This window comes from Beauveria bassiana (assembly GCF_000280675.1).
Source record: "Beauveria bassiana ARSEF 2860 unplaced genomic scaffold BBA_S00021, whole genome shotgun sequence".
Taxonomy (NCBI): domain Eukaryota; kingdom Fungi; phylum Ascomycota; class Sordariomycetes; order Hypocreales; family Cordycipitaceae; genus Beauveria; species Beauveria bassiana.
The window spans coordinates 181,589-207,892 of NW_007930856.1; the positions used below are offsets into that span (position 1 = coordinate 181,589).

The following is a 26,304-nucleotide window of genomic DNA, read 5'->3' on the forward strand; positions in this document are numbered from 1 at the left end:
CTCATCTTTTACTATACAAATAATTTTCTGGGGGGAGAGGGTTTGGACGAAGGAGTGCTTCTTGGCACGGAGGAACCCCCCAACGGCCATCTATCAATTTTGTCATCTTTGCTCTAAATATCTTGTTTTGGAAATCTTTTTGACGGCAGGAATATATGCGTAATCTTCGTTTTCAGTAAAGCAACTCTGGTCTTTTAACAAGGCGCGGCTGCAAAAGGGAACAAGAGGAGTTTGTCTTCATTGTTTTTGGTCTTAGTGTTGGGATTTGCATAGTTTTGTCTTTGTTGTATCTCAATCTGCATATTTTTTTCTTTTTGGAAACTTTCTTGGGATTTAAAGAGAATAATAGTACCAATTGATCTTGATACGTTGCAGGTCATAATGATTCCTTGAAATTTGGCTCGAGTTAATTGTAAGTCTACCAATCTACACGCCGGCTCATCAGCTAGCCATCTATCTACCTATGCTTTTTACACTCATCCACCCACCCACATGATGAAAATTCAAAGATGAAACGCCAATAACTACCGCCATGCACTAACCCAGCGTCGTTTCCAAGAGCTTTTGAATGCCGCCTTTGCTCCACGCCGTGACGCGCGCCTGGTCACACGTCTCCCACACCCTGCGCATCAGCGCCGCGTAGACGGCCCTATCGTCCGGAGCCACGCAGCCCGCGCGCAGCGCCGCGAGCCAGCTCATGACGCCGAACCGCGTAATCAGCGTTGTGCTGCCGCCATCGATACGCGTGGCGCGGTACACGATGCGCAGAATGCGCGTTTTCAAGTTGGCGCGCAGGTACGGGTTTGCCGCGAGGGCGAGCACTTTTTCGAACCAGCGCTTGCTGCGAAAGACGGCGAGGTCGGCGGGCGTGCGCAGGCTGTCGAGGAGGTGCGCGAGCAGCCACGCGAGCTCCGTGTAGTAGCGGTCGTCGTCGCCGGGGCTGCCGTGCAAAATGTCGTGCGCCATGGGCAGCTTGTCGCGGGGCCAGACGGGGCTGCGGGCGAGGAATGCGTTGATCTTGGGGTAGAGCGGGTGCAGCGGGTTCTTGAGGATGTCGAGGGCGTGCGCGGTGAAGGAGAGGAAAGACGAGGGGACGGGGCCGGCGTCGACGTGAGGCCGGCTCGACTCGGCGAGCTCGGAGAGGAGCAGCCAGACTTGCTTCTTCTCGTCGTAGGACGATTCGTTAATCTTGGCGGCCATTTTGAGAATGTTGGTGAGGGCTTCTTTGCGGATGCTGGTGTGCGGCGAGGCGAGCAGCTTGACGAGGCCGGCGGCGAGGCCGTCTTCGACGAGGTCTTCGACGTTCTTCGCGGACCATTTGACGAGTGCGCTGTTGTCGTCTTCGAGGGTGAAATCCTGGTGAAGCATTTCCTCGAGGCGCGCTTCGTCGACTATGACACCGGGCTGGACGCTGGCCTCGGCCAAGGTGCTCGACTCGGGCTCTTCTTCGATGGCGATGCGCTGCAATGCCTTCTTTTCTGATTTATCGCCCAGGCTGGCCATTTTGGTCGCTTTTGTCGCTGATATTTGCTCCGAGATTTTGGAATAGCTCTCTTTGACGTGATCTTTGCTCTCTCCTGTGAGACTCAAAGCGTTGAAATACAAGGAGAGGAATTTTCCAATCTCAGTTATTGTTGTCTTGTCAGCGCCATCGAGGGCAAAAGACAATTGCTCTTGCAGAACGATATTGAGCAGACTAAACTGCCCATTCTTGGGCAGCGTGTTGACTTGCTCCAGGTACTTGATCGGCGAGCCAGCACACCTCGTGACGCAGTTGTCCAAGTACGCCCAGGGAATATTCGCAGTCTTTGAATCCGAGGCAGCACAGCGTAGAGCACGTAATAGAGCGACCAACCTCGTGTCCTTGGCCACAATCTGGTTCTCGATAGCTACGTCAGCGAGCACCGACTGCAGCTGGGCCAAGGGGGCAGTGTCGTCACTCTCGCACAGAATTTGCAGTAGTGATGTAAAGGCAGAATAGCCCTTTCCACCGTTGCTGCTGCTTGTCTTGACAAACCATCGCATACCGGGAGAGTAGCTGGCGATTGACACCAAGTTCTTGAGCTCCATGACTGCGTACGAGGCAGTGACTGGGTCGTTGCTCTGATTTTGAATACTCCCCAGTACCTCGACGAAGAATGGCGAGACATCAAAGTTGGCAGCGAGTGCCACACGCGGCACAATTTCGTAGTAAAGCCGAAGTAGTCGACTCGCTAATGTTTTATGCAATGCGTTCTCGGTGGGGATACCCTTGTAGCAGCGAACCACTTCCTTCATATCTGGTATCCTTTGGCAGAAGGAGTCTATTAATCTTCTTGAAGCATCTGTCCAGATTGGCTTCTTTTTTCTTTCCCCGTCTTCGTGCATCTTCAGAGCCACTGCAAGCTTTTCGAGTGCCTGAACAAGGATTCTTGTAGCAAAGAAGGATGTGAGGTGAGATTTTGGAGACAAGCAGCGGATTAAGACTTTTTGATTGATGGGCTGAGGAATGATGTTGTCGAGGAGAATGGAAGTAGGAGGAGGGGTGTTGGCGTATAGAGCAGCATCGCCAAAAGCGGGAGGCAGAGGTATCGTCATGGTGTTGAAAAGAAATGCGGCATAGCCAATCCAAGTCATGGTCAACTTTGGTTCAAAAGTAAAGGAGCGGTTATTGAAGAAGTAGTCGGCAATGAGCTCGGGGGCTGCTTGAAATATGGCAACGAGGAGCTCATTGTGTTTCAAATTCGACCATGGACGAAGCTTACTAGCGAATTCGGAGAGAACAAAATTGTAGACGGGGACACCATCGCGAAACTTGTCGGCCCAGAGATTGCCGTCGGCCTTGGCTCGACTAGCGTGACGCGACGTCGAGCTCTCTTCGCCAGATTCCTTTGGATACAAGCCCTTGGATGGATATAGTACACCAGCTGTGGAATTTGTGCATGCGTATACGAGAAACTGGTGAGCCTTTTCAATGACTTCATTGACGTCGTCCGGGGCGGCAGAGGAGTAGCTGTAAGTGTATAGTCCGAGGAAGCGCATTAAAGTCTTGGTGTTGAAGCTCTTGAACTTGGTATCGCGCGCAAGCTTGGAGTCCATGAGAATGTTGGTCTTGAGCGAGGTGATAATTTCCACTGCCAGGAACGGCGGGTCATTCTTCATCATGAAAGTAACGTGCGACAATAGCTCTTTTTGGGCAAGAAGCTCCTTGCGCCCATCTGCGTTGAGAAATTTGAGGCAGGCTAGGAAGAAGCGCACGGCATTGGTACGAACCGAAGCCTTGCGCACATCCTCGGGAGCATCGCCAGCATGTACAATCTCGAGGTTTCTGGCGAGCGATGCGAATGTAGATGCACGGGCGCGGAAAATGCGCTTCGCAAAGGCACCGCCATCGAGGCAAACTGCTTCGCGCAGCAGTCGCAGGGTCGGAGAGATGATGAATCCCTTGCCTTTCTCGGCCGAGAGGTTGCGCGACAACGATTTGAGCTGGCGCTCTTGCAGAAGCGTTTGGCAAATGCCGAGTCCGTAGGGAACCATGTCGAGGTTGTCGGAGATGACCTGAAGCAGGAGAGCCAGGACGACGGAGACAGATGACATGACGCCGTCGTCATTGACTTGCGAGGCAAATGACCACATCTCCATGATATCGTTGAGGAAGACGGCCTCTTCACCGGTATCTCGGGGTTGGACAGACTGGAGGTAGCCACGGACAATGGCGAGTTTGGCTTCGCGGTCGGCCCCCGCAGATTTGATTTGGTCGAGAAGGTTCTTGAAAGACTGAAGGCCTATTGAAGTTAGAGTGAAAGCCGTGATGAGAAAGCATTGGGCAAGCGAGCATACCGTGTCGTGCATTTCGAATGTTCTGATCAAATGCCAGTAGCCTTCTCAGCTGGTCGCTGGCATAGACATCCTCGCCAGTCGGGACATCGTGATATGTCTTTTGGCGCTTGTTGTAAGCGGCAGCGCCCTCACTCGTCCCTGAAGCCCGTTTACCCATTGTAATAGGGCTTGAATTGTCGAGCGTAGGGTCGGCGCCAAATGTCGAGATGATGGCCAAAAGTTTGGAAGCATCCCAGAATTTTGGTGTACTGCCGCAAGCCACCGCCGTCCCACCTTCTAGGAAGGGCAAAGGCTGAATGCTAGCGGGGTATCTGGCGGAACACAGTGGAGATGGCAGAGATGGCAGAGATGGGCGGTGCAGAATTCAATTAATTCTCTGAAATAAAATACAGACTTCTAAAGCGACGTTGCGACTCATTTTGACGTGCCTTATTCTTTTTTTTAAGAAGGTCTTTGCGTAACAGAAAGCGAGTGCCGAAAAGATAAAGACATGGAAAAATTGCACTCAGATACCGTGTGTAGGTGCTGATTCTCTGATAATTTGCGTCGTGACTTGACGCCAACGACAATACAATGCCTACCTAATTCAACACGCCAAATCAACAATTGGCTAGCCTGAACATAGGCCAAGGAAGGCCTGGGGGTTTTTCGCTTCTCTTCCAAGTTTGAAGACTTCTGAGCTTTGTGCCCTTGTTTTTTTTTTTTTCAAAGCCGAAATACAATCCCAATCTACTCGTAGGTGTCATCACCGATGGAAATTAAATCTTTGATTCCAAATACGGCAGCCGCCATCTTCATTCAGCAACATCCATTGAAGAAATGTGGCTTGCCACATGCTTATGCACAAGCCAGGGGTTGAGCTAACTCGGCGACTATATGCACCTTCTTGTTGGCTACGGCTTGGGAACGAAGGCCAATATTACAGAGCTATCGATAGTGGCTGAAAAGGCGTATCAAATCGGGCCATTTTAAATCATTTATGCCGTCCTTCAAGTCAATGACAATAAGCCCTTGATTGCTCAAGGAACATAGACAATAGTCGTCGCCTCACTACCAAAACCCCGAACCTCTTTTCTTGCCACTCGGCGGTTGTGTACTATATAAACACCAATTTGGAAAGCCGCAAAAAATATGCCAATGACAATCATGATGATTATAGTGCGTAAACCTGTGTGATAACTGCAGCCAAGGTATGTATTGTCAGCAACAGCGCAACACTAACAGAACAGAACAAGCCAACGAGCTCAGTGACTTACAATGGAGAGTCATTCGCCTGAAAATATTGCGTGCCAACCATCAAACCACTAATGGAGGACATTACCCACATGCTAGAAGAAACGGTGCAACCATATTAGCCACTGCCCAATGGGTAATGTCTTCTTGCCTCATCTTAGCAACCTCACTTACGCGATACCAATGCTGCGCTCTCGTCGATCGCGACAATTCAGTTGGAGCCACGTATTCGACACTGGGTGGTAGCCAACTGCAAAGCTATTCACTGCTGTCCACAATCCCCAGCGTGACCACTTGCCTACCACCGGATGCACTTGTCGGGCGACAACGACACAAATGAGGTAGCAGACTTGCGCGGAAATGACCGTGCCGCCGCGGAGATTGGTCCTGTCGCTGACATATGCGAAGAAGAATACTACGGCAAGTGCCAGAAAGGCACCCACGGCTGCGAGAGCATTGGCCTCTATGCGTGCAAACCCTAGAGACCTGGCGAGAAAAAAAAAAGCGTGAGCAAGGCATCAGAGAAGAAGCTCTTAGTTCAACTTACATGATGATTGATGGCGTGTAAGTTGTCAGTGGGGACCAAGTTGAAAAGACGCAAAAGGAGGACACGTATGTTGGCCAGCGGCGATAGTGAGACACGACCCTCCAGATAAGTTGCCAGTCCATGACCTCTTCGTCCTCCTTCTGAGGACCCTTTTCTGCGGCTAGTCGGCTCTGAAGCAGCTCCTTCTCGGCGCTCGAAAGCCGAACGATACCAGGTCCCACGAGCGGTGATGCCTCGTCAACACTATGCGGCAGACATAGAATAATAATAAACGAGATCAAGAGTGTAAACAGCCCTTCGACTAGACATACATGTTAGTCGGGTCATGATCCTCCCAAATATGACGGGGTTGAATACTTAGAAACAGCCACTGCCAACCACGAAGCCCTTGCATTCCATCCAGACGAAGGATTCCAGATGCAAGCACCGGACTGAGGGCGTTTCCGCCAAACATGCCAAAAAAGAAAATGGCCACTTTCTTGGCCAATTCACTCGGCGTATACCATGTGGAGAGCGTATATATAGAACCGGGAATGTAGCCGGCCTCAGTGAAGCCAAGCATCAATCGCACCGCCAGGAAGCCAGCCCTATTCTTCACAAAGACTTGCATTGTTGCTGTGAGACCAAATGCAAAGACTTGGCCAGCAATCCATTTTCTAGGGCCTAGCTTCAGAGGGCATGTCAATTCCACATGGTGTGATTCCGGGGGCTTCCACTTTGTCTTACCCGTTGGAGAATCATGTTGCACGGAATCTCGAATATCACAGTGCTCATAAACATCAATTGGTTCCCCAGATTGACGGTACTTTGATTTATCGAAATGTCCTTTGCGAACCCGCCTGTCAATGCACTAGCGAGATTCATGCGGTCAAGCTGGAAAACGAGAAGGCCGAGAAAGAGAACGACCAAGACAGAAATGTCGACCCTGTGAAAACTGTCAATAGCCGTCAAAGAAGGGATTCGAGGGGCGAAAATTATCATTACTTGCGACGTGCTGTTCTTCCCAAGCTGGAGCCATAATCCACAGATGGAGAGGTATCGGTGATGTGTTGTTGCTCATCCTGCGACTTTGATATCTCCCAGATTCCAGACGAATCACTCTGTGAAGCGCTACCAATATGCTTTTCGATATGCATTTTTTTTGATTCACGAGAAGAAAATTTATTACTGAATTGCTGCGCATTTAATAGTCAGAGCGGTGTGTGCCCTTTCGAGAACCCTTGCGGCCACGGCTAGCTATCGGTATCGGTATCTGCGCCAGAGTCAATATTTAAGCTTGTTTCCGTGTAATTTGCTTCTCTAGTGAATGAAAATCTGATACCCATGGTAGTATATTTCTTTGCGCCGTTGCTTGGATGTTATGAATTTTAGCGACTTGGACAATGTTATGGCGTGATCGACTATTCGCCTGACGTGCAAGTGATCCGCTAAAACCACCATATGAGCGCTTCGTACGGATAAAGTTGGAGATGATTTATAAAACAGCTGAATCAAGAGGCGTATTCTGAATACATATGTTGTGCTGTTTGGGTGTCATGTCCTTGGCAGCATAGACCAGGCGATTGCGTGATCAACGATTCGCCTGGCGTGCGCTCAAGCCACCATATAAATCGAAGAGGAGAAGGAAATCTGGCAAATGAATACCGAGACTGGCTGGTTGGGCAAGTATAAAGGTCTCCGGTCTCGGCATCCGTCGACCACCACTTGATCTCACAGCCCATGATGCACCAATGTCTTCATCTCCAGTAAAGCGCGTGGCCGTGATTGGCGTCGGCCCTGCTGGCGCCATTACAATAGATGCATTGGCCCGTGAGAAAACCTTTGATATCATAAGAGTTTTTGAGCGTCGCGAAGGACTGGGAGGATGTTGGTGTGTATAGACCGCCCAGCATGAGAAGACGAGGGACTTACAAATGACACCCAAGGATAGGCGATACCACGGCGCCACCCGCAGAGACTAACTTTGATGCGCTCGCCAAACGAACTGCTGACGTGCCGCTTCCTATTCCAGCGCAGCTGCCCGCATTTACACCCAAATCCGACCAGCCGCGCTTTACTGAGTCGTCGGTGTACCCATACCTCGAGACCAACATTGATTCGCTCCCGATGGAGTTTAGCCAGGAACCCATACCCCCAGAGAAAAGTCAACGGTCGATAGCGCTTCATGGAAAAGATACACCATTCAGACACTGGCGCGTCATGCGTGACTACGTTGCGAGTCTGGTGGAGAGGAATGGCTATCAAGACTACGTCTCATACAGCACCACCGTCGAACGAGCCGAGAAAATCAATGGGGAGTGGAAGCTCACTTTACGCAAAGAGGGCAAGACTCAAGATTATTGGTGGAGCGAGTATTTTGATGCCGTCATTGTTGCCACAGGCCATTATTCTGTTCCTTATATTCCTGCCATTCCGGGGTTGGAACAGCTACAAAAGTCGCGCCCGGGGAGTGTTGTGCACAGTAAGCACTTTCGAGGCAACCATCTGTTCAAAGGCAAAGTAAGTAGCTACTATTTTGAAAGTAAAATCTCCAACGATAAAATACTGACATGAGCAGCGTACCGTGGTTGTAGGGGCATCTGTCTCGGCGGGAGACATTGCTTTTGATTTGACCCAAGTTGCCGAAGCACCTGTCCACGCCATCAAGATTGGACACACTGTAAACGGCTATTTCGGAGAGGAAGCATTCAACCACCCTCTAATCAAACAGCATCCATCAATAGACCGTATCGAGGGCCGAACCGTCCACCTCATTGACGGCAGCTCGATTACCAACGTCGACCATATCATCTTTGGAACCGGCTACAGCTGGACGCTGCCATTCTTGCCAGCAGTGCCAGTGCGCAACAACCGAGTACCCAATCTTTACCAGCACGTCGTCTGGCAGGGCGACCCCACACTGCTCTTTGTCGGTGCCGTGAATGCCGGCCTGACTTTCAAAGTCTTTGAGTGGCAGGCAGTGTATGCGGCCCGTCTGCTCGCGGGACGGGCTACGCTGCCGCCGCTGGAGGAGCGGCGCGAGTGGGAGGCGGAGAGGATCAGGGCTCGCGGCGACGGAGCCAAGTTTGCGCTCGTGTTTCCAGACTTTGAAGACTATTTTGAAAAGCTGAGGGAGCTCGCGGGCCACGGGGAAGGCGGCGTGGGGAGGAGGTTGCCCCCGTTTAGACGGGAATGGTTTCGCGCATTCTTGGAGGGCCACGAGCGGCGAAAGGCGCTCTGGCGAAGGAAAAATGCAGAATACTCTGAAAGTCAGAAGGAGGTCTCGAAAACGAATGAAAAGCCAAGACCTCGACTTTGAGTGAATAACTAAATTTGCAATGGCCAATGCGGTCGGTCGGCTCTCATACCGAAAGGCTCATTATAGGATTATAGGTACACTGCATCCACCAGACTACAGAACAGTACCATTCTTTAAAGATTTTGTATTTATAGGCGAATAAATCAGGTGCTAGAGATTCATGTAGAGCGCTTCCCAGTATTTAGGCACTCAACATGCCGAGGATGGCTGATTATCCATCACTGGGCATATGCTGTGTAAGTATCCAGTTCGAGGTGGCTTTAACGGTGGGCGAGGATTTCGCAGATCTTCTAGCACAACTTACTTCATGTGTCTAAATTCAGTCATTAATCGGCTTCCACATGACAAATCTGACCGAACCTGGCCGGTCGGTCAATCCCGTGATACTGCCCTCCGCCGGCATCTGTTTGCAGGCACCAGTAAATAGTGGCTGCCCACCATTCCATCCCGTCGGCCTGCTCCCCCACTCGCTAACTGCTTTTCGCCCTCACAATCATCGCCCATTCTGTCGGCCTCGCCCGTAAAGTGAGACAAGCAGCCGGGCTTTGACCCCATTGTCATCGTTCCGTTGGTGGATTACCTTTCACATGCCTCCAGGCTAAAGAAACGCCCCTTTTCGCTGCAGATTCACTCGTGCAGAGCCATCTTTGAGCCGAGACATTTCTACCAAACGTGGACAACCGCTAAATCACCGCGGCATCTCCAAGCAAACGCGATGCACCATCAACACACCCTCTTCAACGATTTTCAAGGAGACGGCGTGTATTCTTGGAAGCATTCGCGGGGCTGACGGCCCCGGACGGAGACAGTATGCACCACTTTTCCTTGGACACTTTGGCATCATTCTTGGGTCGTATCCCCGGTGCTAACTAACTTACTAACTAATGTGCCCGGCAGCCCCGAATTCTGCCCTGCCAGACAAACTACCTTGGATATACCCGCAAACTATACATTCTCGTATACTTGTATACTTGAGAGAAGCGAGTGGCCAAATCCTTCCTTCGAGCGCTGCCAAGACCCATGTTCACGCAAGGTGGCAAGCTGACGCGAGGGAGAAAACACGGCCTAGACGAAAGCGGAAATGCAAAAGAAACAAGCCATCGCCTGCGTCCCTGACTCGAAGCGGCGGCCGCGAGATGGGCCAAAGTTTATCTGCGAGCGTGTCGATGGCTGAATGCTGCTTGACAATGACAGGTTCATCACCTGTGCCCACGCGACCACACCCCCTAGGCAGCGACCGTGGCGGCGAACAATGGGGCCCGTTGGGTCGCAGCGTCACGACAAGGTGGCATGCAAGTCATCGATTCGCTCCGCGATAATGACCGTCTGACCAGAGCCAGTGGGTCGCGACATTGTAGTGTGGTGCGCCAGCTCGGAGCCCAGCCAAGACCGCCTCTAGCGACTCATTGCTGCTGGGCACCAATTGATGCCGGACACCCTGTGCAGCCGTCCGACTGGTTCGTGGCATCATCCTCGATGACCTATCAACGCCTTGCGTTTGCATCTCTCTGTCATGTCTCTGCTCAGCCGCCACCAATGATCGTGACCATCTTCGTTGCGGATGACACCAAGATGGATCCATCATTGGACTCAAATGACGACGTCTGAATTTTTTTCGTGTTTTTTTTGTTATTCCTCATGATCTATTTTCGCCCCAATTGACCCGATCGCTGGTTCTCATTATGGCCCCGTCGCCAGATTGCCGTAGCCTTTTTCATCACTCAGAGCAGTCACTTACAACAACAACAACAACAACAACAACAACAACAACAAAAAAAGTATCTTGCTATATAGCGGGTCTCACCAGTATATACTTTGACCAAGTCACCTCATCAGCGCGCGGCTTTGCTAATTCGGGAAGAAGTATGAAGCTAGAAAATTGGATTAGAGCATGATCGTCTCGACCGGTGCACATGCCACGGGATCGCTGTCGTGGTTGTCGTGGTGTTGCATCCCACTTTCACTTACATTCCACTGTCAACCCCAGAGTCACGGTGAGTGTTCCGACCGTTTTGCACTACAGTCCGCCCTTCAATGCACCCTTTTTTTGATCCAATTTTACCCCATCCCTGCCGTTCCCGAGAACTCAGAATTAACACAATTACGCAGTCGAAGAAAAAATGTCTGCCGCTGTCGTTACCGACCAGCCAGAGCCTCAGGCGCGTCCTCTCTTTGGCCGGTCGTCGACGGAATCGTCGTTGAGGCTCGCTAGAACAGCATCGAAATCAACGGCTCAGTCGGCGAAACTTGGAATTTTCGGTCGGCAGCGGAATCAATCCGATGCCTCGTCGCGAAAAATGTTGATATCCGCTCCGACCGATTTTCGACATTTGACGTCAGGGTCTCAGCACGCCTTTCCAGTCATGCCTCTGAGCATGCATGCTTCAGAGGTACTTCACGCGCCACCAACGCGAGAGTTTCTACGAATACCTGGTCAATCAGCGCCGGCGCATGACTGGGAACCGGAATTACGACGCGAGGGCCTTCAAGCCTTTGAGCCCTCGGAGCTTAGAAGATTCAGAACACAGCATCGCCTTTCGCCCCTGCTGCCCCCATTTGAGCTGCCATGTATATCGCCAACTCCCCCGCCTGCATATGCCAGAGAGGAAGCCGAACGCAGCTCGGAGTTGCACCCGCAAAGGAGCATGCCGTCGCTGTCTTGCGTCTCGACAAGGGCCACACCGGAGAGTTTCTCTCATTCCTCGGGTGTGGGCGATTGGAACTCCAGCCCTAAATCGTTGACAGACACACACAAGAACAGCTCAATACAGATGGTGCGGTCAGGGTCATATACCGCACCTGCTGTCGAGGCCATAAGGGCTAGGGTGGTCACTGCGATGCAGGAAGTGGAGAGACTACAGAAGAAGATTGACGATGTCGTGGAGAGACAGAGCCTGTACAACCCCAGTCGGCCGTCGAGTGCGCACTCTTTCCACTCACTCTCTCGTACTTTGACTGGTAAATTCTCACAGGTACAAAGATCGGGTTTGTTTGCATTCTAATTTATTCGTGATCAGATCTAGAACCCATGCCATCAATCCCGGCGCTGCCTCCATCAGCCCCGTCGTTTGCGGAGCGACTCCACGGTGAGGATGGACTATCTACAGGGCCAGCCGATTCATCGACACGGTCCAACATCAACGATGGGCTGGGCACAAAGTGCACTGGAATCCAGCGGCAAGCATGTCCACCACCACTCGCCTGTGATAAAACCACCAATCCCATGCCGCCGCCACTACCGCTAGTTCTACGGCCGCCCTTGAGAAAGAAGAAGCCATTCTCTGGGAGATTTTCTGGCTTTGTGTTTTCGGAGCCTCCGCGAGAGAGCAGTCTGGCTTGTGTTACCAAAATCAAGGACATTGATGGTTTCTATTCGTGCGTGCCCGACAACGAAGCCCATCACAGCTACGAGTCCCTGCACTCAATGTCCACTAGTAATTGCGGCGACAATAGCGAGACAGGAAGTCAGCCCTCGCTATATTACACGCCATCGCCGCACGAATTGCCCACACCAGTGGAGCGATGCGTTACGTTTGGCCAAGAGGCAAAGGGGCTACCATTTAGCGTCGGGATCGCCCTTTAGCTGTAGAAGGTTGCCTGCGACTGACTATAATACGTTGGGGGAAGCGATGAAAAGTTGGATATTATACCCATACAGTTCCGGCAAAGACTGGAAAGGATAGAAGGAGACGTTATTGGGTGCTAGAGGAGGATGAGCGCATTCGGGCAATGCGCAGAAAGAGTTTAATACTGCAATACTTCAGGAAAAGTGGCAGTGTTAGTATTTATCTTCTGAGGGCAGCATCGCTGCCAATGGACGATCTTGTCCTTGCAGGTAATCAGAACTGGTTGGACATGATATGAATAAGTTGTTGCTAGTTGGTTTCGATGTCTTGGAATTACTCGTTGGAATACCACTGCTGTTTCAGAGCCAAATGGCGAATCGTGATTAAATAAATAGATCCGTGGCGCGAGTGCGGGCGAAACATGGCCCAGTAGAGAGGGAGACTAATACCTAAGGAGCAAAGACAATGAAGACAATCAAAGCACCGATGTTACCTGGAAAAGTACCTCTGGCCAGTAGGCGTCCAAGCTGCAAAACGTGGACCGGATCTAAGGACCGTAATGGTGAGCTGCATTCAGGCCCGATGCTGGGTGCGGGTTAAATGCAAAGAACGCAAATGTCCGCAAACAAGTTATTATTACAATGATTAGCCCAGGATCCGAGGTGGCCCTGAAGCCTGTTTACTGGAGCCGTGTCACAGCGCCACCCACGACACCCATTGTTCCACCAGCGCTATAATGCCTCTTTCCCTTCTCATCCTTCAACTCAACTACCAGCACAGCGGCAGCTTCCTCTTTTTTTCTTCTTTCTCGCTTATACAAGCTTCGGAGGCTATGACAACGCCGCTTACTGTACCCCTGTCGACTGTCCGTTCGTCCGTCCTCGCTGCCGACCGGAACTCTCCGCAAGCCCAATAAGAGCACCCACAAAAGCCCACAACCCGAGCTCGACATTGACGCACGTGTGGAAACCGACGAGGGCTGTTGGTCCTCGACACTTTGCAGAATCATGGATAGTAAGCGCAGCAGAGGCTACAAATACTCGGCCATCCATGGCGACGAGCCGGGTGATGGACGGATCAGTGATCTGGGGGATCCTACAGCAAACAAGCGACCGAGACAAATACTGCTCAAGCTGGCAATGGGCTCAACTTTGATCGCAGCGGCTCTTTTCCTTGCTGTGTATGTTCTTCTTCCTTAGACTCTCGCGCATGCCCGCATTGGTCTGTTTCGGGCTCTGCGTGCCCAACTGGAACCTCGTGCTAATGCAGTCGTTGAAATAGTGGCCATGCCTCCACATGCTGCACCAGCGAGGCGACTTGCTCAGGCTCGCTCGGCACCTGGGGACAATATTCACCCTGGGGCCCCGCGCCGTCCGAGATCGATCCCGCGATCCCATCCGAATGCAAAGTGACTTTTGCCCAAATCCTGTCGAGGCACGGTTCCCGGGGACCGTCGGCCGACAAGGGGGCCAAGTACTCGGCCCTCGTAAAGGAACTGCAGCGAAATGTTACCGAATACACAAAGGGATTCGAATTCTTCAAAGATTACAAGTATGAGCTCATTGCTGATGACCTGTCTCTGTACGGTGAGAATGAAATGATTGAATCGGGGAAGCTCTTTTATCACCGCTACAAGGACCTAGTCTCCGAGACGGAGCCCTTTGTCAGAGCCTCTGGGTCCGAGCGCGTCATCATGTCGGCGCAAAACTTCACTCAGGCCTACTACTGGGCCCAGGGCCGCAACGGCGACGACTTTGCTTCGCGCATCCTGGTGATTCCGGAGGAGGAGGGTTACAACAACACTCTGGAGCACGGTAGCTGCAAGCTGTTCGAGGATGGCCCTGGCAAGAAGGAGGGCGCTGCGAAGCAACAGGAGTGGAAGGACATATGGGTACCGTCGGTGCAGAAGCGACTGAGCAAGAAGCTGCCTGGGGCCAAGTTTGACATTGACAACACCGTCTACTTTATGGAGCTCTGCCCCTTTGAGACGGTGGCCTCGCCCGAGCTCGCGCTGTCGCCGTTTTGCCGCGCCTTTTCCCGGAATGAGTGGCGCAATTACGACTACCACCAGTCGCTGGAGAAGTGGTACGTGTACGGGCCAGGCCGGGACCTGGCGTCGTCGCAGGGCGTCGGTTTCGTCAATGAGCTGATTGCGCGGCTCACTGGCAAGCCCGTGCAGGACCACACGTCGACCAACTCGACGCTTGACGCGTCGCTGGAGACGTTTCCGCTCAACCGCACGCTGTACGCCGACTTTAGCCACGACAACGGCATGATGACGGTGTTTACAGCGATGCGGCTGTTTGAGGGCACCGCGGACCTACCGACGACGGAGCGCAGGTCGCCGGAGCAGCTTGGCGGGTACTCGGCGTCGCGCGCGGTGCCGTTTGGCGCGCGCATGTACGTGGAGAAGATGCGGTGCGGCAGCGGCAGTGACGAGGAGGAGGGTGAGGAGCTGGTGCGCGTGCTTCTCAACGAGCGCGTGGTGCCACTGCGTGGATGTGATGCGGATGAGCTGGGGCGCTGCACGCTGGACAAGTTTGTCAAGTCCATGTCGTTTGCGACGAGCGGCGGTGAATGGAGCCGTTGCGAGTGAGTATAGAGAGCCGCAATGAGGCAGCGTAACGAACGCATGAGCATATTGTTTTTCCAAAGAAAGAATAGTTTATATGAGATTAGGCATCAGCAAATACTTAGAGCAAGCATACATTTAGAGTCACCACCAGGAGTCTATGCTGTGCTAATGAGGTGATGATCAGCTGGATGGCCTTGGCTGGGCCTTGTCTCTTATACTGGAGCCTAAAAGCGCTGCGTAAGCTTTTGCTGTTTACTGGCGGTGGGCCATACTTGGAGTCTGTAGAGGCATTTCTGGAGCTGGTATATGTAATTCTACTTGAGAGTTGCCTGAGCTAGGTCATTTGTATACTCGAAGAATTCTTGAGCCCGATATGGCTAATGATTTGACATGATAATAAATGTATGTGAGACTTGAGCCATAGGTAACTACCTAATAATAATGAAACACTTAAATATTTAGCACCGCTTTTCCTTTCCTGGCAGAGGCCGTGACAAGGCTGTCGCTAGAGACTTTTAGCGCCCGCCTCTGTAAAGAGCCAAGAGGATCCTCTGGGTCCATTGATGAGCAGATAACAACTCGTGTTTTACCAGGTAGGTACCTGTTCCAGTTCCTAGATACGGAGAGGGTCGCAAGCCAGTTGCAAATCGATGCATTTTGTCTTTCTATTTTATTACATCTTGCTTGGTGCTTTGCATTATTTACCATTTATTAGCTCAAACGAGTCCTTGTAATCTAAAGCCAAGGCAGATCTTAACTGCATGCTAGGTACAGAGCACAAGTACCATCAGCAACTGTGCCTACCTTACCTAAGGTAGGTACCTAATACGGGGTACGGATTACTGGCACGTCAGCCCACTTGTAGCAGCATCAAGGAAGACCTTTTATTAGGTAGCTCTGCACATCCCAGTTGCCCAGCTCAGCCCCAGCTTCTTGACCTGCCTCATTCCCCCCCTGCAACTTTCAAACAAAACGTCAACGGCAACGCACACAGAGCCTACGAACTGGACACGACGCCAAAGAAGATTTGAGGAAATATCTGAACGAGACAGCCAACACCCCGCCATTGTTGCCCAGCATCATCAGTGTGACTTGGGGCGAGCAGCATCTCTGCGCGCACCCACTCCGACGTAACCGGGCCACGACCAGACACAGGAGCCCGCCCGTTGGGCCATTGCGCGACGCCCGTCAGTATCGACGACGCCTCGACGCCATTCATATTCGATTTTTCTCTCGGGAGATTAATCGCAAACCGACGCAAGAAATAAGCTCGTCGATCCTTTAATCCGCCGTTGACGACAACAATGGTGTCGGTGGCAGGTGGCATCATCATTACCATTGTCGTGCTCGCCGTGGCGGCCGCAGTGGGATGGATCGTCTTTACGCAATACCGCGCACGCAGACTCGGCGTAAGTGTCTTTCCATCTCCTCTCCTGGAGGCTCTCCTGCTGTGCTCCTTTGGAGAATAAACCCCGTCGCACACGAGCCCAAACAATTCTCTTGTCCCTTGATTGCTAACGCGCGCGCCTCCCAGCTCCCCACGCCGAGCCTCTCGTCATACCTCCCCTGGAACAAGCGAGATAACCCCTACGGCCCGCCCCAGCCTGCGCCCGGCGGTGTCTCGGGCTGGTTCAACGACCAGGTGCGCAAGTTTAAGAACCGCAACAACCGCTCCGCCGCCGGCGCGTACGAGCCCTCGAACCGTGGCGCCAACCCCGGCGGCCCGCGCGGCGCGCACCGCGCCCTTGACCCCGACGAGGCCTGGGACACGCGCGTCGACAACGAGGCAGACAACTACGGCTACTACGAGGAGGAGCTGACGGCCCGCGGCGGCGGTCGTCGCACCAGCACCGAGTACCACGGCGGCAGCAGCTACAACATGAATCTAGCGGCGACGCCCAAGCGCGAGCGCGAGGAGCACGATGTTGATCTGGAGAGGGGTCGCCAGCCCTCGCGGAGTCCTGGTGGCGGGCCCCGCGGCAACAACCCCTTTGACGATGACCACGCCGAGAGCTTGCGCGGCGTCAGCCCGCGGCCGATGGACCAAGGACAAAAGAGCGGCAGCCCCTCGCGCCACTCGGTATTCAAGGAGAATGTATAGCGCTCTGCAGTGTGCGTCTGATGTGGGGGGTGGGGGAGCGCAAAGTCTCTGGGTAAACGAGGGCGTATGTTTTTTGTAATTATTTTGGCAGTTTCTATTTCGACGCGATTTTCATTCTTGCGGCCTTGAATTTGGGAGATTTTGAAGCATGATGGCTTAGGCGGGGATGGTTACTTACCCTGGAGGATAAACCATTCATACAAGAATGGTTGGGTGTGTTCTCTCTTTTCCACCATTGAGGAAACTGAGGCGCGTCTTTTTTTTGAGTTTAGCCTCTCTTTCTCAAAATACACACCAGAATTTCTCATTATCAACCACTTTAGTGATGGTCAAGAGATCTATATCTTTCAATGTGGATCTTTTGGTTAAGTATTTCCACACGAAGCATTACTTTGCGGCTACACTGCGTTGCTTCCAGACAATACCTTGATGCCTGTTTAGAGAAGAATTGACCTTGTTTTGCGTTGCTGCTTATGATGTCAAAATGAATGAACCTGACGCAGAACCATCAAGGTACAATTTATTATTGATTCTGAAGAATTTTTCATCTTCATGTGCACGCTGCGGAACATCATGGCCAAGCTTTGAACCAACCCCAATTCCATCCACAGCGGCGGGCGGGGTGCAACGGCCCCATCTTAATGACCGCATCTCTCACAACCGTCCCGAGCCGTCACTTTTGCTCTCCGTCAACACACCGTTCCAGGTCATATACACAGTCAATCCTGCAAAAAAGGCCAAAGTTAAAAAAGAAGAAAAAAAAAATGACGGACCTCAATCTCGAGCAAGTCCGCGACACCATGGTCGCCGTCGCCCACGAGGCGGGGCGCATGATCCTCGCCGCCAACCCGGCCGACATTGCCGCGGGCACCAAGCTCAACGCCGTCGACATTGTCACCGAGGCCGACCAGGCCGTCGAGAAGATGGTGGCCGGCAAGCTGTCGGCCGCGTTTCCCTCGGTGGCGTTTATGGGCGAGGAGACGTACAAGCCGGGCATGAGACTCGGTCCGGAGCCCACCTTTGTCGTGGATCCCATTGATGGTGAGTTTTATTTGGCTGGCCAACATTTTCATCACACGAGGGATCTAGATGAGAAGGTCCCTTTTTTTTTTTTTTTTTTTTTTTTTTTTCTTCTTCTTCTTTTTCTGACGCTGATTAGGCACCACCAACTTTATCCATGGCTTCCCCAACGCGTGCATCTCGCTCGGCCTCGCCATTGACCGCAAGCCCTGCGTCGGCGTCATCTACAACCCGTGGCAGGATCTCCTCTACACGGCGATCCGCGGTCACGGTGCCTTTGCCACGCGCGGTGCCCTCCTCGCCGGCGCCACCCCGCGCCGTCTACCCCTCGCCGCGACACCGCGACCGCTGACGGGCCTCGGGACCGCGCTCGTGGCCGTCGAGTGGGGGTCCGTGCGGGACGGCCCCAACTTTGACGTCAAGGTCGAGACGTTTCGGCGGCTGGGCGCGTCGACGGAGACGGGCGGCGCCATGGTGCAGTCGATGCGGTCGCTGGGCTCCGCGGCGCTCAACCTCGCGGCCGTGGCCGCCGGCGAGCTCGACCTCTACTGGGAGGGCGGCTGCTGGGCCTGGGACGTCTGCGCGGGTTGGTGCATCCTGGAGGAGGCGGGCGGGCGCATGGTGAGCGGGAATCCGGGGGACTGGGCGCCAGAGGTGGACGGGAGGGTGTATTTGGCGGTGCGGGGGGCGCCGGCCGCCGGGCAAGAGGAGATTGTGGAGGAGTTTTGGACGCTCATGGGCGATGGGAGGATGGATTACTCGTCGTAGGACCGTGATGGAGACGTCGAAATGGGAACAAGGGTAGTTGAAAAAAGAGGAGAGAAAAGTAATTTGAACAAGATGAAACTTGACAGTTGTATAACTAGTTGAGGTTCTAGCCACAAAACCCACTGTATAAGAACAAAAAGTCTTTTTATACACCACCATTTCCAATCCACGTTGACCATTTCCAATCTATGTTGACCATTTCCTCATGCTCTGGATGAAGCAAAAAAACGCCGTCTGATCATGCAATGCTATATATGAATAAAGGCAAAAAAAGAAAAGCCGCTCTAAACCGCACAGAGTGCAATCTCGCACCACTCAGACGAACAAAAACATAAAGACAGAAAAAACCACCGCTTTCATTACGCAGAAAACTTGCTCTTGGCACGCCATTTGGCGCCAAAGTACCACAGCAGCACCGGCGCCGGCCAGCCAATCACAATAGCCGCGACCGCCAGTATCGTGTTGCCCTTGCCGTAGCCCAGCGCCCGATACATTTCCGGGGCAAAGAGCGGGAAACCAAAGCCGGCGAGGCTGCGCATGACGGTGGCGGCGCCGACGGCGCTGGCGGCGAAGCGCGTGTACGTGTCGACGAGGTAGCCCTGGACGCACTGGAAGCCGACGATGCTGCCGAGGGAAAAGATGCAGGCGCCAATGTTGGGCCCTATCCAGTGGGTGTGGTACTCGGCGGTCCAGCCGTAGATGAGGAGGCCGACGGGCACGAGGACGGCACCGGGCACCATCAAGGGCACGCGGAACTCGGGCCGCCCCGGTCCGCCGTCGGGCACGTAGCGGCGCTTGAGCGCGGCGTAGATGCGGTCCTGCAGCGGGGCGCAGACTTGGGTGCCGATGAAGAAGCCGAGCCCGATGGAGATGTAGTTGAGCCCTTGGATGCCGGGCCGCTGGTGGTACTCGTCGGCAAAGAGCGTCGGGAAGCTGGAGAAGAGAATGTAAATGGTGCCGTAGAGGTACGTCATGTAGAGGGCGAGAATCTGCACAATGAGCTGCGTGCCGAGCAGGCGAAAGGGCCGCGTCAGGGCCGTCGCGAGCGTCTGCGCGAGCGTGCGGTCCGGGCGGTCGTACTCGGTGCGCAGGGCCGTGTTGCCCGTCTCGCGCACCAGCCGCACGCGCTTCCGATGCAGCAGTACCGGCGCATACGTCTCGCGCAACGCCGCCAAGCCCGCGGCCTGCACGACGCCGCACGCAATCGTCGTGCTCCAAAACACCCACCGCCACGACGTCTGCTGCGCGATCCACCCCCCCGCAATCGGCCCAATCGCCGGCCCGAGCAGCGGCATCAGCGAGCACACGCTCATGGCTTTGCCGCGGCGCTCCGCCGAAAACAAGTCGCCGAGGATGCCGCCGCTGATGGCGAGCGCCGCCGAGCCGCCGAGCCCCGCGAGGAAGCGAAACGCAATCATTTGGCGCGAGGTGGTCGCGAGGGCGCAGCCGAGGTTGAAGCAAAAGAACCAGGCGTTGGAGGTTTGGAGCACGACGCGGCGTCCGTAGAGCTCGGACAAGGGCCCCCAGAAGAGGGGACCGACGGCGTAGGCGGCGATAAAGATGGACATGACGAGGACTTGCTCGGTGCGGCCGTCAATGTGCAGGTCCTTGCCGATGGCGGGGAGGCCGGGGGCAACCATGGAGGAGGAAATGGGGGAGATGAAGGTGAAGAGGGAGACTGTAGTTGGTTAGAGTTTGTTGAGAGAGAGAGAGAGAGAGAGTGTGTGTGTGTGTAATGAACAATATAATACATCTTCTGCATCTTGTACAGACTAAACACACAAAAGTAATACAACTTACCAAGGATAACATCCAACCACTTTTTATTCAAGGACCAGTTCTTGGGATTCTCTACATCGTCGGGCCCGTCCCACGTCACCAGGTTCGGATCCGGGGCCTGCTGCTCTTTGCTGTTGCTGCCGCCGCCGTCGTCGTCCTCGCCAACCTCGAGATCGCGCTGATTCAGCATGCCGTCGCGGACCTCGGACACGGTGCGGGAAATGCCCGACTTGCGAGACGTGGCCGAGGCGACGCGTGACAGCGACTGTCTAATCTTTGACGATGCAGCGTCATCATCATCGTCGCTGCTGCTGCTGCTGCTGCTGCTACTGCTGCTCGAGAATGTAGCGGAACGCTCGTACTTTTCCGGATCACGGCGGTCGTCATCTTTGCACAGAACCGGTGCCCGATCTACCTTTTCCGGATCGGCGGTCGTCATGGTCGTGGTGGTGTGTGTGTGTGTGTAAATTTTGATGGTCGGAGGGACGTCTTAGACGCGAGGTGCTGCGAAGCAAGATGACCAAGACGGGAAAGACATGAGCGTTCAATGCTATCGAGAAAGCACCAAGCTCAAAAAAAAAAAAAAAGGTTCCAAGGGAAAATGGGAAAACAGGACGACTTGCTTGGGTACCAAGGCAGTGCCGCAGAAAAAGATTTTGAGAATGCAACGTCGAGGCAAGGATTGGGTGGGTGGGGGAGTAAAGCGGGAGGGAGTTTGTGATATTTCTGTATATTAATGACGGCGAACACGGAAGAAAAACGAAGTACCAAGTAGGCTACTCCGTACCAAGTTTCCACATTACGGCAAAGAATGGCCGAGCACGGGGACTAAATGGAGAAGCCAGGCCGGGGATAGAAAGGTGTCAGGGCCGATGACTAGATGCCGGGGGTCTGTCAACGACGGAGCTTCCGCGGACATGGAAAGCCTCTGCCAGCTTTGCAGCCACGAAGCATGGAAGCATGATTCAAAAAAAGGAAATTGACGTCGGGGTACTTTATCAATCAACTGTTGGCAAAATCAATTCTGTATTCCAAACGCTGCTGACTGTTTGCACGACTCATCTCTGCATACGATTCTCCATCCAGCTACGGATACTCTCTGTCATCCAGGCTCAAAAAGTATCCGTACCTGGATGGGGAACGTCGCTGCGAAAAGCCCCGACAACGCATGCACGGTTTACAACAGCGTTCCCGCAATATCGAATCAGGCCTCTTCTTTTTTTTTTTTCTTTTTCTTTTCTCTCTTGGTGCGTCAAGCAATGTCGCAGGTATTCATCTCGTGCAAGCGCGGTGCCATCTCTTCAGCCGATATCCCGACAAACAAGTCCCCGAGTTCCGGCTCTCGCCACCAAACAAAGCTAGAAAAATAGGTGTTATTTTTTTTATTTTTTTTAAAAAGAAAAAAAAAAAAGTAATCCGTACTGTACGAATAATAATAAATAGTCTGTCAGCCTCCGCCCGATACGGCGCCCCGCTCGATACGGCGCCACCTTGATTATTCAGATACTCCCCGCTGTTTCCTAGCTCACCCCATGTAGTACCCAAGATGGCTTAGTAAAAGTTTTTGTTACTCCGTGGAGTCTCCGCTCGGTTTCTTGATGCATATTGTACCCAAAACGGTGATCGAGGACGTCTGACATACATAGGTGTGAGATGCGAGCCGTCAAGATCCCAGTCAGCCAACGGCGTTTAACAATGTGACCGGTACCGCATCGGCATACGTAGGCCATACAGTATTACCTACCAAAGTACACTACTGCGTACGGACCCAACTATCAAGCACCGCATCACCACGTATTGCAATCTTGGTACAGATTTGTTCCTATACTTTTCAGCGTAAAAATGAAAATAATAATAATAATGAAACCAACAAATGGAATCCAGTAAAACGCCATTTACACTTGTTTTGCCACCATACATGCTAGTTATCCCCATCTGCTGATCCCCTTTCATTTTTAGTCGTCCCGTTGAGCTCCCAAAGATGATGTGTAATTTGTGCCTTTTTTTTTGTCTGTTTTTGTCTGCAAGTGTGCTTCCTTTCAATTTATGCCTCGACCGCGGTGTCAACCTTTTCCTTCTTGGCAGAGGGCTCATCGACACCGTTGTCATCGTCACGAGAACGCTTGCTGCCGCGATCCTCATTGTCGCGACGGCCGCCACGGAAACCACCCCCACCACGGCCGCGGCCACCGCGACCACCACGGCCACCACGGCCACCGCGTCCGCCACGGAACCCATTCTTCTGGTCGTGCTCGCGGCGCTTCTTCCAGTCATCCGCGTCGCGGGGACCGCCGCCGTGGCGACGACCACCACTACCACCCTCTTGGCCCTCGAAAAACTTCTTGCTCGTGGTGCTGCTGGGCTCCAGCTTGCCGGAGCGGATGAGCTCCGCCTTCTCCTCGCAGTAAGCCCTCTTGGTCATAATCTTGAGGTCGTGTTCCTTCCACTTGGGGGCGGGCTCTTTGCTGACAAACTCCTTGGCGGCCTCTTCGTTGGCAAAGGTCACAAAGACGGAGCCCTTGAAGAGACCCTCGGGGGTGCGGCGCAGCTTTAGGCCCTTGACCTCGCCAAACTGCGCAAAGAAGCTCTCCATGTCAAATTGCGTCTGAGGCGTCTCGTCGCCAAAGCCCTTGACGTACACAGTCGCGGCCTCGTTCTTGGAGCGCGCGTCGGCTTGGGGTTTGTAGGGCACCTTGCGCTTGAGCGTCTCCTTGCCCTCCTCACCCTCGACATCCAGGAATGTGCTGTCGCGTAGGGCGGCGACTACGGCACTGTAGGGCTGGAAAGTGCGCATGCGCTTGAACGAGTGGATCTTCTCGACAGCGATGGGCTTGTTCTCGGCGCCGCCACAGTTCTCCCACATAAACTTGTCCTGGGGAAAGTTCCAGTCGCCAAAGTAAAACTCAACCTGCTTGCGGATGGCGACGGGGTCATCCGAGACCTCGCGCTGGCTGGGGTCAAACTTGTTGTTCTTTTGGCGGTTCTCTGAGATCTTGGCCGTGGTCTTGAGAATCTTCTTTTCATCCTGACCATTAGGTGCGGCGGCACTCGTTTCGACGGCCTCGGGAACAGCCTCAGCAGCGCCGTCAGCAGCGCCGTCAGCAGTGACCTCAGTAGTGGCCGTAGCCTCGGTAGTAGCCTCTGTTTCGCCTTTAGGTGCAGCCTCGGGAACGGTCTCGGGAGCAGCAGCAGCAGCAGGCTGCTCGACAGCCTCGGTGGGCTTGGTAGCAACGTCGACCTCGCTCATGTTGGCGGTTGAAACGCGGAAAAGGGCTCTGAAAATATCTTTGGTCAAGTCGAAAGTCGAACGCGACAAGAATCACCGCTAGTTTCTTGAAAGATGATTATTTTCCTGCGCCTGTTGAGATGTGAGCAATTGTTCAAGATTTGCGCTTCCATTGGCGGGGCTCAAAAACCCTGCTCGCATCCTCGGGCGCGACTTTCAAGGCAGAAAAAGCTGGAAAATTCAGCGCTTATTTCAAAGACTAACCTTTGATATCTTGTATTCGTTTCAATGCGAGAATGATGTTCGAGAGTTGTCAATCCAAGCTGTTGCTATGCGCGTCGAGGGTTCTGCAAAGGGAAAAAAGAGGCTATTCTGCCAGATCAAATTGCTACAAAAATCAGTCACCGCCTGTGTAACGCCCCACCCTACTGAGTTTGGCCAAGCCGCGAATCTGCGCGCACCACCAAAAACTAAAGTATGTACCTGTCAAACTGCCCGTGGAGATTTCATCGCCTAGCAATACACAGTGAGGGAGAAAAAGTATTCACCTAATGGTTGCCAAGGGCACCAGCCAAGATTTGTTGAACCAACACGGCCGTATTCTGAGCCTCCTGATACGAATTCGAACCAGACGATGCCTATCTGAGGGCTGATCGTCTCGCTTGGATTCACTCGCCCTTACGCGTAAATGCGGAGGGCTGGATTCAGGTACGTAGATGAGGCAGTGGCTGCAGCAGCACGGACAAGCGACATCAATAATTGATTGACCATGCGGCGAATAGATATCCATGTAGCCAATTAGATGAGGCTGGCTCGTCAAAAAGGCAAGCCAGCCATGATTTGATGGGTCAGTTCCTGGTCGTATTCGTATTGTCTGTTGTCTGTTGAATACAGGTATAAAGGGCCTCCCAGAGATTGTCGTAAAAGGATTCCGTGTCAGTTCAGCCATCTTAAACACTTCTTCCACTCTATTCAAAACAATTCCTTTTCGTTACATATACTACGGTTCAAATGAGCTCTCAAGCTTTGCTGCGTGTTGACGAGGCGAGGAATGCCGCCTTTGACAAGGCTCTACATGGAGACTCCAGTCAAGGTCAGGGTGGCATCCGTGCCATGTTGAGTAAGGACAAGACTGCCCGCGCTGCAGCAGTGGATGAATACTTTCAGCACTGGGACAACAAGACTGCTGAAGACGAGACATCTGCGGTTCGACAGGCCAGAACAGACGATTATGCCAGCATCACAAGACAGTAAGCTCACCAACATCTGTCGAAAAAAAAAAAATTGGCTAACATGTAACAAAGGTACTACAACCTTGCGACCGATTTTTACGAGTATGCGTGGGGAGCATCCTTTCACTTTTGCCGATTTTCATATGGCGAGCCGTTCCAGCAGGCAATCGCCCGACATGAGCACTTTATTGCGAGTCAAATTGGAATCAAGCGTGACATGAAAGTGCTCGATATGGGATGCGGCGTTGGTGGCCCGGCGCGTGAAATCTCTCGATTTACCGGCTGCCATGTCACGGGCATCAACATCAACCAGTACCAAGTTGACCGAGCCACCATGTATGCCAAGAAGCACGACATGGCTGACAACTTGGACTTTGTACAAGGCGACTTCATGGTATGCAAACATGGTGACATGTAGCACTGCAATCACTAATAGATGTACGCAGAGTCTTCCTTTTCCCGACAACTCTTTTGACGCAGTGTACTCAATCGAAGCCACGTGCCACGCTCCGTCTCTCGCAGAAGTCTACAGTGAGATTTACCGAGTCTTGAAGCCCGGCGGTGTGTTTGGTGTCTATGAATGGCTCATGACGGACGCCTACGATAATGACAACCTAGAGCACCGCAAGCTCCGACTAGCCATTGAGCAAGGCGACGGCATCGCTCAGCTATTCAGTATAGACGACGGCAAGCAAGCCATGGAGTCGGCAGGCTTCGAGCTACAAGTCAGTCGAGACTTGGCAGAGGCCGTCAATAAGGCCTCGCCGCCTTGGTACTGGCCGCTGGGCAGCGACCTTCGCCACGCCCAGACTGTCTGGGACGCTCTTATCGTGTTGCGGATGAACCGTTGGGGCCGCGTGGTAGCGCATAACCTTTTCGGACTCTTGGAGACGCTTCGCATCGCGCCGCCGGGAACGAGGAGGACGGCAGACAGCTTGGGTCAAGCTGCGGACGCGCTGGTCAAGGGTGGCAGCGAGAAGCTCTTTACACCAATGTACCTGATGGTTGGCAGCAAGCCGACGGTAGGCGAATCTGGCCAAAAGGCGTAAAGTGGTATTTCCAGCAACAGGAGGGTGATTCGAGCCTCGGGTACTCCATAGCATGGCAAATAATGTTTGATGTTTCGATAGCCGTTGTGAA

The 26,304-nt window shown here is 53.1% G+C and overlaps 10 protein-coding genes across 10 annotated transcripts; 6 read left to right on the plus strand and 4 right to left on the minus strand.

Annotated features, from left to right (window-relative positions):
• Nucleotides 1-537: 537 nt before the first annotated feature.
• On the minus strand, nucleotides 538-3,976 carry BBA_06860 (ribosome biogenesis protein Urb1; the record flags this gene model as incomplete). Its single annotated transcript, XM_008601957.1, has 2 exons — nucleotides 538-3,764; nucleotides 3,820-3,976. The coding sequence occupies 2 exons, from the start codon at nucleotides 3,974-3,976 to the stop codon at nucleotides 538-540; spliced, it is 3,384 nt and encodes a 1,127-aa protein (XP_008600179.1).
• A 1,246-nt stretch (nucleotides 3,977-5,222) lies between these two features.
• On the minus strand, nucleotides 5,223-6,735 carry BBA_06861 (inner membrane transport protein yfaV; the record flags this gene model as incomplete). The annotated part of the gene is made up of 5 exons (XM_008601958.1): nucleotides 5,223-5,538; nucleotides 5,600-5,842; nucleotides 5,911-6,266; nucleotides 6,326-6,524; nucleotides 6,584-6,735. 5 exons carry the CDS (start codon nucleotides 6,733-6,735, stop codon nucleotides 5,223-5,225), a joined length of 1,266 nt encoding a protein of 421 aa, XP_008600180.1.
• Nucleotides 6,736-7,329: 594 nt separating this feature from the next.
• Nucleotides 7,330-8,897, plus strand: BBA_06862 (dimethylaniline monooxygenase; the record flags this gene model as incomplete). Its single annotated transcript, XM_008601959.1, has 3 exons — nucleotides 7,330-7,469; nucleotides 7,525-8,098; nucleotides 8,157-8,897. 3 exons carry the CDS (start codon nucleotides 7,330-7,332, stop codon nucleotides 8,895-8,897), a joined length of 1,455 nt encoding a protein of 484 aa, XP_008600181.1.
• Nucleotides 8,898-11,017: 2,120 nt separating this feature from the next.
• BBA_06863 (uncharacterized protein) lies at nucleotides 11,018-12,480 on the plus strand (the record flags this gene model as incomplete). Its single annotated transcript, XM_008601960.1, has 2 exons — nucleotides 11,018-11,855; nucleotides 11,915-12,480. The coding sequence occupies 2 exons, from the start codon at nucleotides 11,018-11,020 to the stop codon at nucleotides 12,478-12,480; spliced, it is 1,404 nt and encodes a 467-aa protein (XP_008600182.1).
• A 990-nt stretch (nucleotides 12,481-13,470) lies between these two features.
• Nucleotides 13,471-15,059, plus strand: BBA_06864 (histidine acid phosphatase; the record flags this gene model as incomplete). Its single annotated transcript, XM_008601961.1, has 2 exons — nucleotides 13,471-13,643; nucleotides 13,745-15,059. 2 exons carry the CDS (start codon nucleotides 13,471-13,473, stop codon nucleotides 15,057-15,059), a joined length of 1,488 nt encoding a protein of 495 aa, XP_008600183.1.
• Nucleotides 15,060-16,342: 1,283 nt separating this feature from the next.
• Nucleotides 16,343-17,139, plus strand: BBA_06865 (uncharacterized protein; the record flags this gene model as incomplete). Its single annotated transcript, XM_008601962.1, has 2 exons — nucleotides 16,343-16,447; nucleotides 16,573-17,139. The coding sequence occupies 2 exons, from the start codon at nucleotides 16,343-16,345 to the stop codon at nucleotides 17,137-17,139; spliced, it is 672 nt and encodes a 223-aa protein (XP_008600184.1).
• A 764-nt stretch (nucleotides 17,140-17,903) lies between these two features.
• Nucleotides 17,904-18,927, plus strand: BBA_06866 (inositol monophosphatase; the record flags this gene model as incomplete). Its single annotated transcript, XM_008601963.1, has 2 exons — nucleotides 17,904-18,180; nucleotides 18,299-18,927. The coding sequence occupies 2 exons, from the start codon at nucleotides 17,904-17,906 to the stop codon at nucleotides 18,925-18,927; spliced, it is 906 nt and encodes a 301-aa protein (XP_008600185.1).
• Nucleotides 18,928-19,286: 359 nt separating this feature from the next.
• BBA_06867 (major facilitator superfamily transporter) lies at nucleotides 19,287-21,145 on the minus strand (the record flags this gene model as incomplete). Its single annotated transcript, XM_008601964.1, has 2 exons — nucleotides 19,287-20,605; nucleotides 20,728-21,145. The coding sequence occupies 2 exons, from the start codon at nucleotides 21,143-21,145 to the stop codon at nucleotides 19,287-19,289; spliced, it is 1,737 nt and encodes a 578-aa protein (XP_008600186.1).
• Nucleotides 21,146-22,750: 1,605 nt separating this feature from the next.
• On the minus strand, nucleotides 22,751-23,953 carry BBA_06868 (La domain-containing protein; the record flags this gene model as incomplete). The annotated part of the gene is made up of 1 exon (XM_008601965.1): nucleotides 22,751-23,953. The coding sequence occupies one exon, from the start codon at nucleotides 23,951-23,953 to the stop codon at nucleotides 22,751-22,753; it is 1,203 nt and encodes a 400-aa protein (XP_008600187.1).
• A 990-nt stretch (nucleotides 23,954-24,943) lies between these two features.
• Nucleotides 24,944-26,213, plus strand: BBA_06869 (CgERG6-2 protein; the record flags this gene model as incomplete). The annotated part of the gene is made up of 3 exons (XM_008601966.1): nucleotides 24,944-25,182; nucleotides 25,237-25,558; nucleotides 25,611-26,213. 3 exons carry the CDS (start codon nucleotides 24,944-24,946, stop codon nucleotides 26,211-26,213), a joined length of 1,164 nt encoding a protein of 387 aa, XP_008600188.1.
• Nucleotides 26,214-26,304: the final 91 nt, after the last annotated feature.